General features: G+C 35.2%; 1 protein-coding gene across 2 annotated transcripts in view; it reads right to left on the minus strand.

The window, feature by feature from the left end:
- Positions 1 to 5,589: 5,589 nt before the first annotated feature.
- LOC111056205 overlaps positions 5,590 to 19,539 on the minus strand; it is a 32,478-nt gene continuing 18,528 nt past the window's right edge. Inside the window, exons 6-8 of one of the 2 annotated variants that reach the window (XM_039430795.1) lie at positions 16,563 to 16,697; positions 12,827 to 12,950; positions 5,590 to 6,681 (exon numbers count right to left, since the gene is read on the minus strand). In XM_039430795.1, coding sequence (XP_039286729.1) covers positions 6,473 to 6,681; positions 12,827 to 12,950; positions 16,563 to 16,697 — 468 coding nt within the window. In that variant the 3' untranslated portion in view covers positions 5,590 to 6,472. The remainder of the gene's footprint in view (positions 6,682 to 12,826; positions 12,951 to 16,562; positions 16,698 to 19,539) is intronic. The other variant, XM_039430797.1, reaches the window with a different exon arrangement.

Here is a 19,539-nt window from a genome sequence, read left to right on the forward strand (position 1 = left end):
TTCTTAGAATTTTTGAAGAGTTATTAATCGTTTAGTTTTTATATCTTATTGAATAATCTATTAGAATATATTATGATTTAATCAAATAGATTTTTTCAGAAATGTTTAAGTTGATAATTCCTATTAGATTAATATACCAGTAATTCACCTGATGTAGACTACATCTCAAGGTAGGTTTTCGTTTGTGCGTAAACTTCCGATGTCGACCGCGACCGGGTCGAGCTTGAACAAAATGGCCGACTGCTTCTGTGCTAAATCATATATTTTCGATTATGAAGATTTTCACAGCAAACTGAGCATCGTACGCGTTTGATTGCGGCAGCACTCCCCAAGAAGCAGTCTCTCAGACTTCTACAAGCAATTCTATCATCAAATATCGCATAGAAGATCCAGCAGGCAACAGTAAAGAAGACCGAGAAAGACAAATTTAAATAGTTTAAAGTTATATTATACAGTATCATTATATGAAAACACTTGACTCACATGAGCTACTTTTTAAAAATTAATTAAAACAATATAAAAATCTTGAAGTATCCTTTATTTTTTAAAAAACTTTCAAATAGTTCAACAACTAGTTTTGACCCTAACTTAGGTCATTTTCAAGTTGAAATGTAGAAAATAAATAAACAAGTTGATACTATATAATATGAACATATATATATATATATATATATAATATATATATATATAAGTTACGGAAGCCTCAGCTGACGTCTTTCACTATCTCTATGGAGATAGCTAAGATTATGATGTTGATTAAATAAACAATTATTCTTTGTCTGAGTTTGAATGAGACGTTTTATTCCTATCTACTTAACTGGTGCCGAAACCAAAATATTATCTAGTATTTTTAGTTGAAGTTAATAGGAATTTTCGGATAGATTTTGAAAATGCCAAGGAGGAAAAAGGAAATTGCATCAAATATTGAAATTACCGGGAAAGAACCACCACTTATGGACGTGAAATGTCTCATGAATTTGATCGGATCAATTCAGGAGTTCCAAGGAGAGGTAAAAGAACTTAGTCTATTCTTGGAGAGAATGGATGCCATCCATTCTCAAATTATTGACAGCAATTTTGATGAATTAACAACTACAAACCTGCATTCGTTTTTCTTGTCTAGAATAAGTACATCAATTATGGTTGATTTGGGAGTATCGTTCAGTTCATCTTGGGAGGATGTTAAAAAAGCCCTTAAAGAACGTTATGCAGGTGCAAGGAAATCAGTCTCTGCAATGGCAATGGGAGTGTTGGAATTGAATCGTGATTTGGGAGAGTCAATTGGTAGTTTTGCCAATCGGTTATCGCAATTGGTTAAAGAATTGAAATCGAAAGTTTTAGATTCGTGTAATACTAAAGAGGAAGGGGTATGGAGAAATAAAATCTATGAAGAGTTATCAATGGAAGTTTTGTTAAGAGCAGCTTCGGAGCGAGTATGTACGAGTGTGAAAATTGCAAAACCTCAGTCTTTAGAAGAGACTATTCAAATTGTCAAAGATGAGGAGTCTTATTGGAAAGAAGCTAGTCATAGACACTCAAATTGGAGAGTGGTTGAGAATAAGAGAAGATATTCACTTAATAGTAGAACCTCTCCTGTTTATGGTAACAGATCGAACCAGAAATGGAGAACTGATGTAAAGGGATTGGTTACTAATGGGAAAGGAAATAGAAAGGAAAGAAAAGGGAAATTAGCACGAAACGAGTGTTGGGAGTGTAGGGAAGAAGGGCATTTTGCCAGAGAATGTCCTTACATTTATAGAAAGGAAGTTACCCCAAAAAAGAATTTTGGAAGAAGAGAAGTCAATGCTTTGAGGAGGAAGGAAAATCGCAAAAAAAATTTGGAAGGTAGTTCTGATGGAGAGAGTTTAACTCACTCCTCAGATAGTGAAAATAGCTGTTACCGTTATGAAAGTCAATATCGAGAGAAAAATGAAAAAGACTGGCCTGAATTGAAGGAAAATAAATCAACCAAATTATCGACAAAGAAAGGTAGGAATAAAGATTGAGGATTTCGGATGAGGAATATAGGTAGCAAGGAACAAAAAGTGGATTGCAAAAAAGGAGAGCTACCTATATTTTATGTGAAGAGTTGGGATGTTTATTGCTTGTATGATACAGGATCGGACAGTACAATAATTTCGGAAGAAGCATTAATAAAAATTGATCATAGTTTGAAAATAGAAGGGTGTTCTTGTGAAATGTTAACTTTGACAGGAAGAAAAGCTTTAAAAGGGGAAGTAGATTTAAATCTGTTTGGATTGATTGGTTTTAAAAAAATTATGAGAGTTCATGTATCAACAGAAATAATGAACAACAAGTATGATGTGATAATTGGTTGTGATATGATGAGAGATCTTGGAGCTGCTCCTATCAATATAAATGGTCAATGGATAATCAAGTTGGGGGATAGAAATTATAAATCGAAAAATTCAATTGCTAAAGAAAAACATTTACTAATGGGTTCCATTGTGAGAGGAAATTGTAATGAACAATTATAGACAAGGAACAAGAAAAATTAGCATTCTATATGCTGGAAAAGTATAAGGACACTTTATATAATGAAGGAGAGAGTCTGACAACAACAGGGAGAGTTCAGCACTCAATTCAATTAAAGTCATCAAAACCAATATTTATAAAAGCCAGAAGGTATCCACATGCAATGAAAAAAAATCATTAGAGAACACATTAAGGATATGCTAGAACAGGGCATTATAAAAAAGTCTATCTCTCCATTTTGTAATCCATTATGGGTTGTACCAAAAAAGTCTTCCCCTGGAGAACCGCCAAAACATAGGGTGGCTGTAGATTTCAGAGTTTTAAATGATCAAACAGAGTTGGAGAGATATCCCCTTCCAAGGCTAGAGGATATGATTGACAGAATGCACGGAGCTAAAGTTTTCAGCACTCTGGATCTAAAGTCGGGATACCATCAAATAAGAATGAATCCAAGGGACATGGAGAAGACAGCATTTAGCTTTGAGAGAGGACATTATGAATTTACAAGGATGCCTTTTGGGTTGAAAAACGCAGTACCAACGTTTCAAAGGCTGATGGATGAGTTTTTAGAAGACATAAATGAAGAAGCAATACAAATCTACATGGATGATATCATTGTGTTCAGCAAGAATCTCGAAGATCATAAAGCACATCTCACACAGTTATTTGAAAGAATAAGGAAGTTTGGCCTTAAGCTGTCAAAGGAAAAAACTAACTTGTGTCAATCTGAAGTGAAATTCATGGGTCATGTGATTTCGGAAAGTGGAGTTCGTCCTGACAGCCAGAAAATTAGTGCAATAAAAGACATTCCAATTCCAAAGAATTTGAAAGAGATAAAAACATTTTTAGGCATGGTCGGCTATTATAGAAAATTCATTCACAAATTTGCACAGATGACTGAACCATTAACAAACTTATTAAAAACAAAAAGAGGTGTGAAGTTCCACATATCATCAGATGTTATCCAAGCAGTTGAAAAGTGTAAAGAAGCAATTTGTTCAACGCCTATACTTCAGTTTCCAGATCTTCAACAACCCTTTACATTAACAACAGATGCTAGTGGGGAAGCAATGGGAGGTGTACTATCCCAAAATGAGAAACCGGTTGCTTTTGCAAGCAGGAAACTTACTCCGGCCGAGAGGCGTTATAGTACAATTGAAAGAGAATTTCTTGCTATTGTATGGTGTGTTGAGAATTTTAGACCATACCTTTACGGAAATGAATTTGTGCTAAGAACAGATCACATGCCACTTTTATGGATGAATAAGCTGAAAGAAACATCCGCCAGGATAACCAAGTGGAAAGAAAAATTGGCTGTTTACTCATTCAAAATTCAACACATTAAAGGAGTAGATAATGTAGTTGCTGATTGTTTATCTCGGAATATAAATCCTCTACAAGTGAAGCAAATTAATTTGGAAGTGATGGAAAATTGCATTATAAATGATAAACGTAATCAAATAATTCTTGAAAGACAAAACTTTGGAGGTATAACAAAAACTACCCATCGTTATGGCCCAATTCATACTTATACAATTACAATTGGCCCTCAGGCGACAGATGATGAACTGAAACATACAATAAAGCAGTTGATGGTAAGGGGGAAAGTTTATTTTATATTTTCCAAGGAAAAAGATTTTATTGATAAAATTAAGAGCTTTCATAAAGATGAATGCTGGGACTCAAAAATACACTTGATAATTTGTGATAGACAAGTTAAAACAGTTGAAGATAGAAGAGAACAACAAGAAGTTGTAGAACAATATCACATTGGAAGGACCAACCATAGAGGGGAAAAGGAAACGTTGCAACACCTGAAACGGCAGTATTATTGGCTGAATATGGCCAAAACAATAAGAAATGTGCTGGGAAAGTGTGCAGCATGCAATATAGCAAAATATGACAGAAAGCCTTACAAGACGCCTCAGATGGTCACACCTACTCCCGCAAGACCAGCAGAAATAATTCAAGTTGACATTTTCTATTACAATAAACTGAAGTATCTTACTACAATCGATTGTTTTACAAGGCTTGCTTCTGCATGGATTTTAAAGAATAAAACAGCCAAGTGCATGGAACAAAATTTACTAGCATTTTTTGGGCTCTTCAATACCCCCAACATGTTGTTAATGGATAAAGGAAAAGAATTCGACAACAATCGGATCAAAAAACTTTTAGAGGAACTTGGTATCGACAGCCACTTCACTACAGTAGGACATCCGCAATCTCATGGAATGATGGAACGTTTACATAGCACGCTAACTGAACATTTGCACTTATTAGAAGTTGATAGAAACATCTGTGGGGAAGAAGCAATGGCAAGAGCTATTCTGGCATATAATAGTAGCATACATTCTTCAACAAATTTTTCACCATTTGAGTTAGTTGAGCATCCAGAGGAGCATAGAGAAGTGGAGAGAAAAATCATGAACGAGAAAGTTCGGAGGACAAAAAAGTATAATTTGGAGGTGGCTGAAGACATGAATAAAATAAAAGTATGTGACATAATCTTCAAGAAAAATCATCACAAGAGAACGAAATCGGATCATAGATTTGTTGGACCATATGAAGTGATTGATCTACTACATAGGAACCGAGTGGAGGTAAAAAAGCAACACAACAATGGACGAGGTAGACATGAAATTGTGCATTTGAGTGAGATTAGAAGATCGAAAAGGAACTTTAATGAAGATGAGTAAGGAAAGATTTCCAAAATGTTTTTATTATGTTGTTTTCCATGTTTTGTTTTTATGAGTTCTATTTACATCTCTATAATAGAGATAGTAAAGACTGGAGGGGGGTAGTTACGGAAGCCTCAGCTGACGTCTTTCACTATCTCTATATATATAATATATATATATATATATATATATATATATATATATATATGCTTATTTTCATATAGCCTATGATTAATTAATTTCTTATTCATTATTTTTGGTTGAAGTTATTAAATTTTAATAAGATTAAATTTTTTACATTTTATTCATTTATTTTCAAATAATCCTATTTTTGATAAAATTAAAAAAAATGAATTTATTGAAATTTAATAACTTCAACAAAAAATAATGAATAACAAATTAATTAGGCTAATCATAATTATATGAAAATAAGCATATATGTTCATATTATATAGTATCAACTTGTTTATTTATTTTCTATATTTCAACTTGAAAATGACCTAAGGTAGGGTCAAAACTAGTTGTTTAACTATTTTAAAGTTTTTAAAAAATAAAGGATACTTTCAAGATTTTTTGTATTCGATTTAGATTTGTTGATTCGTATTTGATGAATTATTTTCTCAAATGAGTCACAAATGGAGATTTTCGTCTAGACAAACTGTGAAATGGAATATATAAGTTCATAATGCTTTTATTTTCTTTTAATAGAAAGAGCTGAGATGAAATCTATATCCATGATCAATAACTAAATAATATATAATTGTATTTTGTATTGTAATATATAACCATATTATTCATGCATTTGTGGTACTTTTTGATTCAATTTATTGAAATAATCTATGATCAATATAATTGCAGATAATCTAGCGTTGGTCTAAATATGTGACGTTTGAAATTGAGACCGGGTCGTGCAAACGAAAACGCTTCATTGGCTGTCGATCACGGTTTTTCAGCCATCTTGAAATCGAGCCCGACTCGGTCGTGATCGACGTCAGAAATCTACGCATAAACCAAAACCCTCCTTAAAGGTGGGGTTTCGTTTGTGCGTAATCTGCAGAGACTGCAGTTGACTGAGACTGCAGATACTGCCTTTGGAGGAATCCTGCAGCAAATCGAACGCGTACGATGTTCGGTCCGTAGTAAAAATTTGCATTAACAAAAACGCTCTTATGATTCAACACAGTAGCAGTTGGCCACAACCAGGTCGTGGTCGATGTCAGCAGTTTACGCACAAACAAAGACCACCTTGACATGATAAATTGATTAAACCCTGTTCTTGGTATTATTCAATTTAATTAGTCTGAATCAGCCGATTCAGCTTCGTCTGAATCAGATGGCACTTCTTGAATTATATTAGAGTCTAATCCTAGATTTCGAAGGATATCGAGGGTGGCACTCGAACGATTATGCAGGTGATCAACAACGTTCATCAATTTAAATGCGCTGATTGATTCAATAAGCCAGGAGACATGGAGCGCGATCAGACACAGTTGTGTCAAAAAATCTGAAAAAAATGAAACAGATTAATTGCACAATAAAAATTGAGATTAATTTCACAATGAATAGGAGAAAAAAAAGATGTGTAAAACTTACAGGTCAATAATGAATTGATTGAAAATATTTAATAAAATACATATCAAGTAATCATTTTCTAGTTTAGACAGAAATGGATTAAGACCATAATAAAAGGAAGAAGGAAATTAAATCCACATAGAATAAAAATGAAGAATGAGAAGATTCATGAACATTGACACTAATAAATTGATGAAGAGATCAAATTAAAAATAGCCTCTAATTTTGAAAAATAGAGTAGTTCTATTACTTTGTACTCAAGTTCTCCTCAATTTCTTATCCACTGAACAGATAAGAATAACATTGGTTCTTGAAGGAGTGTTCACACATTTTCATTTCGCTAAGAAACACTCCCATAAGATTCGATGTTATTCATTTTCTGTCCAGCAGAGCAGGAACCCATTGGAAAGCAGGGATTTAGAAGTGATTTAGCTGGAGAACTCACTTAAAATACTGCTGGTTCTGTCATTATTTCTATTGGAAGCATTGAAAAGTCATCAAGAGGAATGGACTAGTTCAAGTAGTATGCGTGATTGCATGAAAGCAATAATCCAGCTGACAGCTGATTTGCAATTTTTCTCTTATGCTTCTTCAATGTTATCCTGTCCTTTCTCAAAAAGGATGAAGGAGTTGACCAATGTCTTGATGAATATTAGATGATAATTTGAAGTTGATTGATAAAATCAGTTGAAAGTTATCGTCGAACATAGTATTTAACTGATGTGAAGATCCCTAGTTGTAGGCTGCGGGGGCGGGCGGGCGGGCGGAGGTAGAAGGAAGCCAACTCCGGATGCCTGTCTGTTGTATTATAAAATGTGATGCTGTGACCAGGGACCCAGGGAATCGGACCAGGGACTGTGTCTACACAAAAACCCACAAACGGACGACTCCAGCTTCAAGTCAAAATCAGCAACTGGTAACGCTCGTTCCAATTTTATATTTATAAAGTTAATTTACAACAAATAAATTCTGCTTGCAGTGGATTTTTGATCCACAACCTACTAAAGCAGTCTAGTTTGCAGTCAAAGGGGAAAGGTAAATGAATCTATCGTATTTGTAAACAACTTATGAATTTAAAGCTATGGAATTTCAGTCATTAATGCTGAATGATCAAGAAGGAAAATTGAAAGTCTGATCTCAAGATATATCAATCTAATATTAGCTTTTCTATGACTGGGAGAGCAACAGGCTCAACCCAAAACTGTTCTTATCACAAAGTGTTTAAACGGAGGCTGCTAACCAAGGATAGTACATAGCAGGTTGCCTCGATCGCGTTTACGTTCGCGCATGAGATGGCATGAGCCTACGTCAGACTCCGACCTCTCGGCCGGCAACACGGTGATCAATACATGATCACCCTCGCCGACCTTCTGCACAATCTCCTTAGTTACGTCAAACATTGCATTAGACGTATTTCGATTAGATCTGAATCCACATTGATTGGGTGTTTTTATTATTGGGTGTAAATTATTAGTTTCTAAGTATGTTTGTAACTGTATTTTTATGACTTTTTCTAGAATCTTAGCAAAAATGCTCAATAAAGATATGGGTCTGTAATTATTGATGATGGATTTGGAGCCATTTTTGAATAAAGGAGTAACTTTGGCGATCTTGAAAGCATCCGGAAATCTACCTGTACGAATACTCTTATTGATAATGAAATGGAGAGGCTTAATCACTGCGTTGATGTTTTGCTTTATGAATCTGCAACTAATACCATCCAGTCCTGGAGAGGAGCCACCCCGAAGGTCCCCCACAATTGTAAGGATATCCTGCTGAGTTACAGGCATCATATTCAAATGTTAAGTTAGTGCCATGAACTGCATCGCCCACAAGGTCAGGGCCACGCTCCGGAATTGCACTAGACAGGTTTGCACCCACCCTGGAGAAAAAACTATTGAAAGAATTTGTTTAATGTCAGAATCTGTTGGTGTCCTGTCCTGATGAAACTGATCCAGTGGGAACCGCCCCGCTACCCTGGCCTTCCCACCAACTCGTTCACTATCGACCACAACTTTTTGGGTTACTCCCTGCATTTGAAATTTCTTCCTTATAAAAGTTAATTTTGGCTCTTCTTATTGCAAGATGCAACAAATTTCGATAGTTGCGATATTCTTGGCGCAGTTCGGCTACTTTAAAACTCTTTTACTCAACCTGTCTCTGTGCCTAATGGACTTGACTAAATCCTGTGTAATCCAAGGCTTAATCTTCCTGTTTTTGGCAGTCACTAATTTAATTTGAGTGGAATACTATTGAGTTTTCAATAGTGGATTTTATTATATTAACTAGCTCACCCAGCGAACTTCGTACCGCCAAAAAGTCAATGTATCTCATGTCACACTTGACTTTATTTGATGAATCATGAAATTTATCTGACAATCAATATTTTCATTCACATCTCAATACGGACTTCCTATGTGCTTAGTCATGCAGTATTTATTATTCCGAAAACATATTCTTCTCAATCATTTGGTAGTAATATCTATCAGTAAAGTTTTGAATTAAAAAAAAATATAGGTAAGTTAAATCAGCGTTTCAAAGATGAATTTAATGTTTTCATAGTTGCTGATTGTCAATAGATGGTCCAGGAAATATGTGATGTACGATGAATTACACAGAATTCCATCTTCCATTTTAGGATGAATATAAAAATTCATACAAACATACATAGATAGATTACAATGATCCATGATAGACATGGATAGATTATAATCCATGAGACAATACTAACGATTTTTGGAAATTTTAACTATTAATAATAATTAATTAATTAACTTGACTGTAAAATTTTACAATGAATAATTATTTGATGAAATTAAAGTTCAATCGTAATGAAAACCACTTCCTTCAAAAATAATTTATAATAATACGTTTCGATGGAAAAAAATTAAGAAAAAAAAGTTTAAGTCTTGGGATTCGAACCTAGTATCTTTCCCTTCAAAGCCGAGTGCTTTACCAATACGCCACAATTGTGGTTGGAATCTAATGTCTTGTAACAACGTTATAACCTCCATCGCATTATCCTTATTCTTATTTTGCTACCTAGATAAGAATGAAAATAGTGGTATAGGTATTTCATTTAAAAAAAGATTCAATTCGTTCTTGTCTTATAATTCATAATGATATTCATTAATTTTCTCATCTACTTGTGAAGTGATACAAATAAATTGAAGAAAATGGCGGCAATATTCAAATATGCTGTTATATTTTAGAATGGACCGCGATTGAATTCGCCCCCAAAATAGATGAAAAATGATTATTCATAGCACTTTGTTAAAAATAATTCGAAACGTATTATTTTAAAAGTTTGTTCAAAAAGCTGAATAATATAGCTCTTCAATTGGGTTCAACAAATTTTCGTATTTTTACGGATTTCAGTAGGCTACATACGGTACCGTACCTAACCTTCATCATACTTGAAATAAATCTCTTATGTTAAGAAAAAGTTGTCAATATTTCACCGATTTAGGAATTTGTCAGTGGAACAATATTGTGTATGTTGGCTATATTATTGTATTGATTTCATTTAAAATCAAAACTCTTACATAATTTTATAACATAATTTAACTCACCGCTCGTACCGGCGGCGGTAGTGTTATATGGTAGATGATTTTCAGTGTTTAATATCGTATTTAAAGATGACAAAAACAGCTTTTCGAAAATTTGAAAGATTGAGAATCAATAAAATGTTGTTATTCAAAACTTAACAACTCACAATAATATAATATTATCACAATCGCTATAAGCTGTCAGCATTTGTATTAAAACTCCGGTATCGAAACATGAGCTTCCTATATGGAACACATATTGCAACACATTGTTACCAGTGTATCAATTTCTCTATGAGCTTCCTTCATACAAACACATCTACAACAATGTAGGTATGCCGTATGATGTTTCATGAATCAAATTTGAACATTAATTCTGAAAAATCTAGGAGGAAAATTGAAATTTGGGCTTCGAGGTGCACGAAATTGATATTTTTAGAATCTATGTGCAAAATTTTGAGATCTGAATCATTCCTGTTTTTTCGGTATGCAATCCACAAAGTTGAAATGTTTTGATGTGAACAAACACAACCCTACTCTCTCTTATTATATAGAAGGTGAATGTGGTAGTGCAGCAATCAATGTCGTTTAGATCATTAGTGACACAGTTCCAATCTACTGCTAACAATTATTCCTCCCTTACAGCATTTCAATCAGTAACCTGATATGTTGGCCTACTTACATGGATTTGACCATTTTGTGGCCCAGAGCTGAGTTGAGTGAGGGTCGGGTAGTGATCAGTTATTGCGGTTTCATAAATTGCCCATTTAATATCCATATTTTCATATTTTTTTTACAAAATAATGGTCTATGCATGAACTCCCCACAGGTCGTGTCACCCCGTTAATATAGCTCACAAAAACTAATTCATACAACATATCGAGGTAACACTCCTGTGCGGAGCAATGCAGGATTCAAGATACTAATATTGATATCTCCACAAAAAATCTGAAGAGTTTTATCATCCCCATTACCTTCTAAGTAGCTACGAAGCGCATCAATGAAAGTAACATTACCACTGGGGCCACGGCAAGTCGCCAACAAGTGGCAGGGCACACCCTTCAAAGTAAAAGTCAAGGCCAGGCAGTTGGCGATTCCCCCTAGACACAGCTGATTACAAGAGGCAGAGAGCGTACTATCCTTGTATATCACCAAACCATCATTCTGATTCAGCTTGTTAGGCCCTTTGCACACTGGGCCACCATGGAAGCGCCACCACGGAAGCGCCACCACGTGGTAGCATTGTCTCCTATCTGTCACTGCACACTAGAGCCACCAGCTACCAGAAAATCATCTCCAGTTCAGTTTCAATTCAAATCAAGTTCAGTACAGTTGTCTGTTGGAGTCGTCGTAAAGAATAGTGAACAATTGACACAGAAAGGTTCATTCTTGAAGTTGAAAGTAGACCAGCTATATGGGACATGTCTTCAAAATTAAAAGCAGACCGGGATGTGAAGAAAAATTCTTGGAGGGAGCTGGTAAAATTTTTTCATGAGCATTATTCATTATATTATTCAACATATGCCAATAGTCGTCCTTCTTCCACGTCCATTCTTCAACTGATCATGAGTTGACTAGTGAACTGGAGTGATGAGTCAAGTGGTGGCTGTAGTGTGCAATGCTATCAAATTTTGATGGTGGCGCTTCCATGGAAGCTCCCGTGGAAGCGCTTCCATGGTGGCCCAGTGTGCAAAGGGCCTTAGTTGTACGAAAAACGCTATATCCAGGGAGCCGTACCACATCCTCATCGTCCTCCAGCCATGTTTCTGTTAAAACTATGCAACTTATTTTAATTTTACTGAAACTATCTAAAATACCAAAAATTCATCAATGTTTCGCCTATAACTGCAAATGTTAATCTGAAGAATACAGAGTTTAGTTTCACTATCGTTCAAGAAAAATTTTTCCAAAGAACATACACTACTAGAATTAAGGAATTCATTAAATAAAGTACTCTCATCATCATCCTCGTCGAAAACATTCATGGTAGCAAAAACCCAAAGCCACAGCTCTACAATCGGACCACAAGGTCTGAGTGATACCATTGTGATAATTTTAGTATAATAACCTTTTCATACTAACAGAAACATAAATATAATCCCAATCTTGATAAACTAAATCAGCGAATCGGTTGTTTGAAAAAAAATATATGATAACAAAATTATATTTGCCATGGGCTATTATAAAAATAACAGATAGGTACTTAAAGTATCTATGTAGTTTACAAATTCCTTTCCTTTTATTATATTATCCTTGAAATGCACATTTGAAAAAAACCTTATATATACGTCAGCGCAATTCAAAAAAGAACATATACCTGTCAGATTTAATGAAAATCTATTACCGCGTTTCGCCGTAAATGCGAAACATATATAAATACATATAAACATAAAGAGAAATGAAAAACGTCGACTTGTATCTTAGACCACTCCAATCGGTCAAATATATTGAATTAGATATAGAGAAAGAAAGAAATAATAAATTATTACCACCAAAATAGATAACTTGTGAAAAATATTCTAAGCTTACATTCAGTCGTCGCTACGTCTAATTCTTCATCCGTCAGTATAATACTTTTAGGCAGTTTGGGTTTCACTTTATGAAAGTCTTCAATTTTATCCACTACAGTACCACCGCAAAGAACAATCAACTCCTGAAAATGAACAGTATTTATTAATTTCTACAAGCACTTATCATTGGGCAGAGAAAAATTGGCTTACATTAAACAATGTATTCCGAATTTATTTTTATAATTATTTACTCTTAATTAAACGAGCGTCAGCGAGTTCTTACTTTTGATTTGAGGCCAAAATCGTTGTCAGTCTATATGTTTGTTTGTCCGTATGTTCTGCAATAACTTTTGAATATAATACATAATATACTAGTAGTTCTGATAACAGTAGACCTCGCTCATGAATACAACTTTCAATCTAATGAGAAGGGCCAGTACAGTAAGTACAGTATATTGTGAAGATTTAGCCATGTCATCTATTATTTTTTCCATTGAAAGTGCTAGAGACACTGTTTGCAGGGACACCGGACTTATCAAGGAGGTACCTTTAGATCGTCTCCATATTTACAATATTAACATATATTACAACTTTTCTAATAATTATAAGAAATCGGTCAACTGACGGAAAAAATGGAATATGCAGTAGGCAATTTAGATGATAAATCGTCTCACAGACGATGGTGAGATGGAAAATAATTCTAAATAAGATGAGTTTGTTGGTGACAATGACAGGAGGTTGCTAATGATGTTTTTGGCTTGTTTCAATGTTATGGCTTGTTATGCCTATGCAGAATGTTAATGCTCACAAATCGGTTTCCGATCTCATACCTAAAGGAAAACAAAAGACTTGACACTGAGAGCGACACAAAAAATGCATACAATACAATAATTATTGTACCTGATAAACTGAAAATTAAGTTAAAAAATAACTTAAATAATAACTGATAGTTATGAATAAGAGAAGTTGAAGATTAAAGAAATGTTTATGATGTTAAATATTGTCTACAACTAAAATAGTTGAGTTATCTGTAACATAGATAATAATAGTTATTTATGTATTGATGTTGAAGATTTTTTTTCAATAATTTAGCCAATTAATTTGATAAATCAATTTAATAATAATAATAATAATAATAAGATGCCATCAGATGGGCGTGTATGAAGCAGATCAGAAGCATGAAACAATACTTCTTGGCTAAGGATGGAGACTTGTACAATGCGGTGAGGAGAGCTGATCTAGGATATACCCCACTTAATCTCTCTGTACAGCTCAACGACGATCCAAAAACAGATGGGCAGCATGAGAATGAGATCCTTCAGCAATGGCGGGCAAAACAGCTGCATGGGAGGAATGCTTACATTTTGGGACAGCCTAGGATGGATGAAGATGCCTCAAATGCGTGGCTCAGACACGGAGATCTGTTTATAGAGACAGAAGGCTTCATGATAGCTATTCAAGACCAAGTAATAGCTACTAAGAACTACAAGAAGCATATATTGAAGCTGCCTATAAATGATGACTTATGTAGAAGATGTGATATGGCTCCCGAAACATTCCAACACATCATGTCAGCTTGTCAGTTGATGGCAGCTTCAGACTAGCCTACTTGAGGCGCCACAACTCTGTTGCTGGGATCCTACACCAGGATCTTGACCTGAAGTTTGGTCTAGTGGATCAAAAACTGCCATACTATCTATACAAGCCACTTTCTGTACTTGAGAATGATTCACACAAGATGTATTGGGATCGCTCTGTGCTGACTGACAGGACAGTTGTGCACAACCGGCCAGACATTATCCTCATGGACAAGACAGCCAGGGAGACTATTTTGATTGATGTTGGCATACCATGTTGCCACAGCTTGGGAAAATATTACAATGAGAAAATATCCAAGTATCTCCCCCTGGCTGCTGAAATCAGGGATGTCTGGAAGCAGGAAAAAGTTACAACTGTCCCTATAATTATCTCTAATGTTGGAGTGATCAGGCAGAAGGTTTCAGCGAACCTCAGTCGCCTTGGTGTCTCAGGGAGTGCAAAACATGGAATTCAAGGAATTCAAAAGGCGGTTGTACTCAGCACGGTATCAATGATTAGATCCTTTTTAAATTTGACAGAATAGAGATGTACCAAAGTCTTGCCAATGGCCGACTTAGGTTACAATAAAAAATGCTCACTTTGTAAGTGATAAAATAATTGAATAATAATAATAATAAGATGATTCAATTTAATTATTCTATATAGTGATAATAATAATTTTATACTGATATATATATTATTAGAATGAGATAAAACAATTAGTATCGTCTGCAAAAAAAATCTGGTGGGAACGAGATTTGAACCTGGGTCCCACAGTGTATCAAACTACGCTCTAACCGTCTTGGGCACCAATACTGTTCTTCCGGGTTACGAAAATTCACTACAGGAAGGCTACTCCATTTTTAAATGAAAGTTGTACGAGCAGATGCAGGGATTCAAACAGTTTTTTATAACATCTATAAATGTTCAATGTGTGCTCCTTTGGTTACACGGCATACGTCAACACGAAAGTCTAGCTCTTGCCAAACACGCCCTAACCTCTTTTGATAGAGAACAGAGTTGATCGCATTGATTATGCGATCCTTCAGCTCAGCGATATGCGTTCGGCATTGGTGGGATGAAGACCTTGTCTTTCACATATTCCCAGAGAAATAAATCACATGGCGTGAGGTTTGGTGATCTTGGGGTCTTAGCAAAATTTGTTGGTCTTCCTCAGACGCGAGTCCTATCCAGCGTCGAGGCAGTGTTGTGTTAAGGTACCGTCAAACCTCGTTATGAGAATGGGCAGGACAACCGTTTTGCTGGAAAATGAATTCAATTAATAGCTGAAGCATAAGCCATAATTGCAGGCATAAGCCATAATAGCAACATGTCCATCATGATGGAACATCATGCCGTTTACTGTCGTTTCTGCAAAAAAGAAAGGCCCATACACTGCCATTTGGTGGCAGCCATTTTCTCTACTGTCTACACCTAGCAGGCAAACGGTCAAATAACTGCCCAGTACCCTTGGAGAAAACTGTTTGAATTGCTCTTTCGTACAGCACTTGTTTCATTATTGTAAGTGAAATTGTTTTTTGTAATGAATTTACGTAACCCCGAAGAACATTTTAAAACTCTCTGTTACTCTGTATAAATTCTTAGAACCTTTTTACAAATCAAGTTCGTTGGACAACGAAATTAACATATTCCTTCATCCTTTTTCAGGATATAATCAAATAAAATTTGGAAGTGCATAAGAAAAAAAGTTGAGATTTATCATTTAGTCAGCTGGTTTATTAATACCATGCAATTTCTAATAATTTTTCATTCATTCATAACAGCTGATGCTATTTGGGAGCTATCACACAGACTGTCATTAATGCGCCGACTTATGATTTCAGCCTATCACTATATAACAATATTGTTTGTTTTGTTTTTTTAATTTTCTCTTGGATAGTATAGGAAATCGTCAAAGAGTAAAACAATAGTCCAGAAAATACTGATCCAAGAATGTGGTTATTCAAGATTACGTTTACTTGGAAAACATACTGATCCAAGAGTTCTTGCACACTGTGGTGTACGGCTTCAATCAAAAATAATATCGGGGGACCGAGCTTCGCTCTGGATTACAAAAGCATAGGAAATTTGTAACGAAAGAGGAAATTGTAAAATATTTATAGTTGACCGAACCTAGTGTGGTATATGATGAAATTATATTATTCAATGATATTGACCTTGAGTTGATCATGACATAACTGACTGAAGGGTGGCTTCAGTAGAAAAGTGAAGTCAGCCAGAAGTTGTGATTGGTCAAATTTGCAGCGATGTGGTCCCGGCTCACCGTATGGATCCATTGTCAAATACACCACCTACAATGAATAAATCAGAATTGATAATAGACAAAAAATAGAATAATTATCTATGATATTATAAAGGGAAGAACTATACAAGAGTATGGTAAATGGTAATACATGTGAAATTCAAAATATTTGTGCTTTAAACAGACCCTGGTGGAGCATGGGTTACCTGCTAGTAAAATAATAAACTAGAATTGAAATTTCAAACTAATTAAAAAATTGATTGAATCATCCCTAATCTATACAAAATTTTCCGAATCAACACCTCAAAAGGAGTTTATATGTCATAGTTTTATATATTTTTACAATTTTGAAAATAAAACCCAACTCCAAACTAAATTATTTTAGAGTTTACTAAGGGTTGTAAGAAGCATGAGGTCATTGCAGTTTATAGATCTCCATCTGGATGTCCAGATTTATTTATGACAGAGATTGAAGAATACTTGGATAATAGAGGTAGTGAAACTTCCCACATAGTCGGTGACATAAATATCGATATAGCATCTGAGAATGACTCGTCGGTTTCAGAGCGGTATCTAGATTTTATGTATGAGAAGGGTTATATGCAGATGATTAATAAACACACCAGAGTAGTGATAGGGGGATCTAAGACATGTGTAGACCATATTTTTGTAAGAACGGGTGGTGACATTAATATGACACGCCCAATAGTTCTTGATTATAGTATAACTGACCACTATCCTATAATGATAATTTATTTAGCTCAAAAATCTAAACCGAGCAGGCATGAAAACATGAGGGCGACTAAAACAAAAATTAACCAAGATATACTGCTAGAGAGACTTATAGGTGAAAAATGGAATCAAGTTATCAATAGATGTCAATGATGCAGTGAGTGAATTTTACAAGATTCTAAAGAATCACATGGATGAGTCCACTACTGTAACACCTGTAAAAGTTAGATCTAAGCTACGGAAAATAAAGCCCTGGATCACACAAGGACTGGTAGTGTCAATAAGAGCTAAAGAAAAACTATATTTACAAGCTAAGAAAAATCCCAACAATGTTTCACTGAACAATTATCTTAAGAAATTTGTCAAAATTAAAATCATTGATAAAGGAAGCTAAGCAGAAGTATTATCACAATAAGATAGATAGAACACATGGGGATACGAAACATATTTGGAGGGCTACTAATGAAATACTAGGTAGAGGGGTGAATCGAAATGATATAAAAAACATTAATGTAGGGGATAATGCTTTGAATATGGATGAACACGGAACGGAAATAGTGAATTATTTTAATCAATATTATATTTCCGTTGGAAAAACACTGGCTGAATCCCTACCACAGTATGCTGATGAGGTAGATGAATTGCCGGTAATTACCAATCAGAATCGGCAGTTATGCAACTTTAGATTGATTACTGTTAGCGAAGTTGCAGCACTCATTAATAGTCTTAAAGCGGGTGCCAGTCCAGGTGAAGATAATTTGAGCACAGATTTTCTGAAGCAAATTAAAGAGTTCATAGCTGAACCGATAGCACATATTATAAATTTGAGTATTGCAACAGGAATTTTTCCCAATAGTTTCAAAAGTTCAATTGTTAAGCCAATATACAAGGGAGGTAGTAAACTGGAAATGGTCAATTATAGGCCGATTTCCCTTGTGTCTAACCTTGCCAAGATTCTAGAGAAACATATTAAAAAGTGTTTAATCGAATTTCTTGAAGAATGTGAAGGGTTATCTGATAAACAATATGGTTTTAGAAGTGGTAGAAGTGCTGAGGAGGCGATAGCTGATTTGACTCATATTCTTTACAATGACTTAGATGAGGGGAAAAAATCACTTGCTGTTTTCTTAGATTTGGCCAAAGCATTTGATACGGTTTCACACCCTAGATTGATAAGAAAACTTGTGGAGAAGGGCGTCAATGGTCTTGCTCTCGGTTGGTTCAGATCCTATTTGGGCAATAGGAGTCAAAAGGTAAGAATAAACAATGTATCAAGTGAGAGTCAGCAGGTAGTCTATGGAGTGCCCCAGGGTACAGTTTTGGGTCCATTATTATTTGTAATATACATTGATGACTTGTGCTCTATGGACCTGGGTGAGAATGTCCATCTGCAGTCCTTTGCCGATGACACGGTTCTGTGTATAAAAGGCACTACATGGGAGGAGGTTTATAATTTGACAGAAGATAGGTTGGCGAGAATAAAATGCTGGTTAGATGTGAACAAATTAACTTTAAATAGTAATAAAACTAACTTCATTGCCTTCTCTGTTAACAAGACTGGCCAGCCTCCTGCACTGGATTTGCTGCTAAGATCAGGGGATTGTAGGACTGATGGGTGTAGTTGCTGTGTAAAACTTAAAAAGGTTAACACCTGCAAGTTCCTTGGTGTCACCATAGATCAGAATCTACGCTGGGATATCCATGTAAATAATATAACAAAAATTATGAGGTATTTGATGATCCAGGTTTCACGGCTAAGGGATCTCCTTCCGAGTAGAGCTATGCGACAGGTGTATATGGGGTTGTTGCAGGCTGTCCTCCAGTATGGTATTGTGGCATGGGGTGCAGCCTTTCATACAACTGTTGAACCACTTAATAGGGCACATAGAATAGTTCTAAGAATAATGTTGAAAAAGGATCCATATTATCCATCAAAGGAACTATTTGTTACAGCAAGGGTTTTAAACATAAAAAAGCTGTACATCAAGGGCTCGATTCTATTCATGTGTAGAAAGAATAGTTTTACAATGTTACCTCATGCACATCAAACTAGAAGGATGGTGTCAGGAATGGTAGAGGAGACAAGAAGGGAAACGACCACAGGGCAGCGACATTTCTATTATCTGGCCCCAAGATTATTCAATAAATTGCCGCCAGAA

Source organism: Nilaparvata lugens, chromosome 6, assembly GCF_014356525.2.
Source record: "Nilaparvata lugens isolate BPH chromosome 6, ASM1435652v1, whole genome shotgun sequence".
In the NCBI taxonomy this organism is placed as follows: Eukaryota; Metazoa; Arthropoda; class Insecta; order Hemiptera; family Delphacidae; genus Nilaparvata; species Nilaparvata lugens.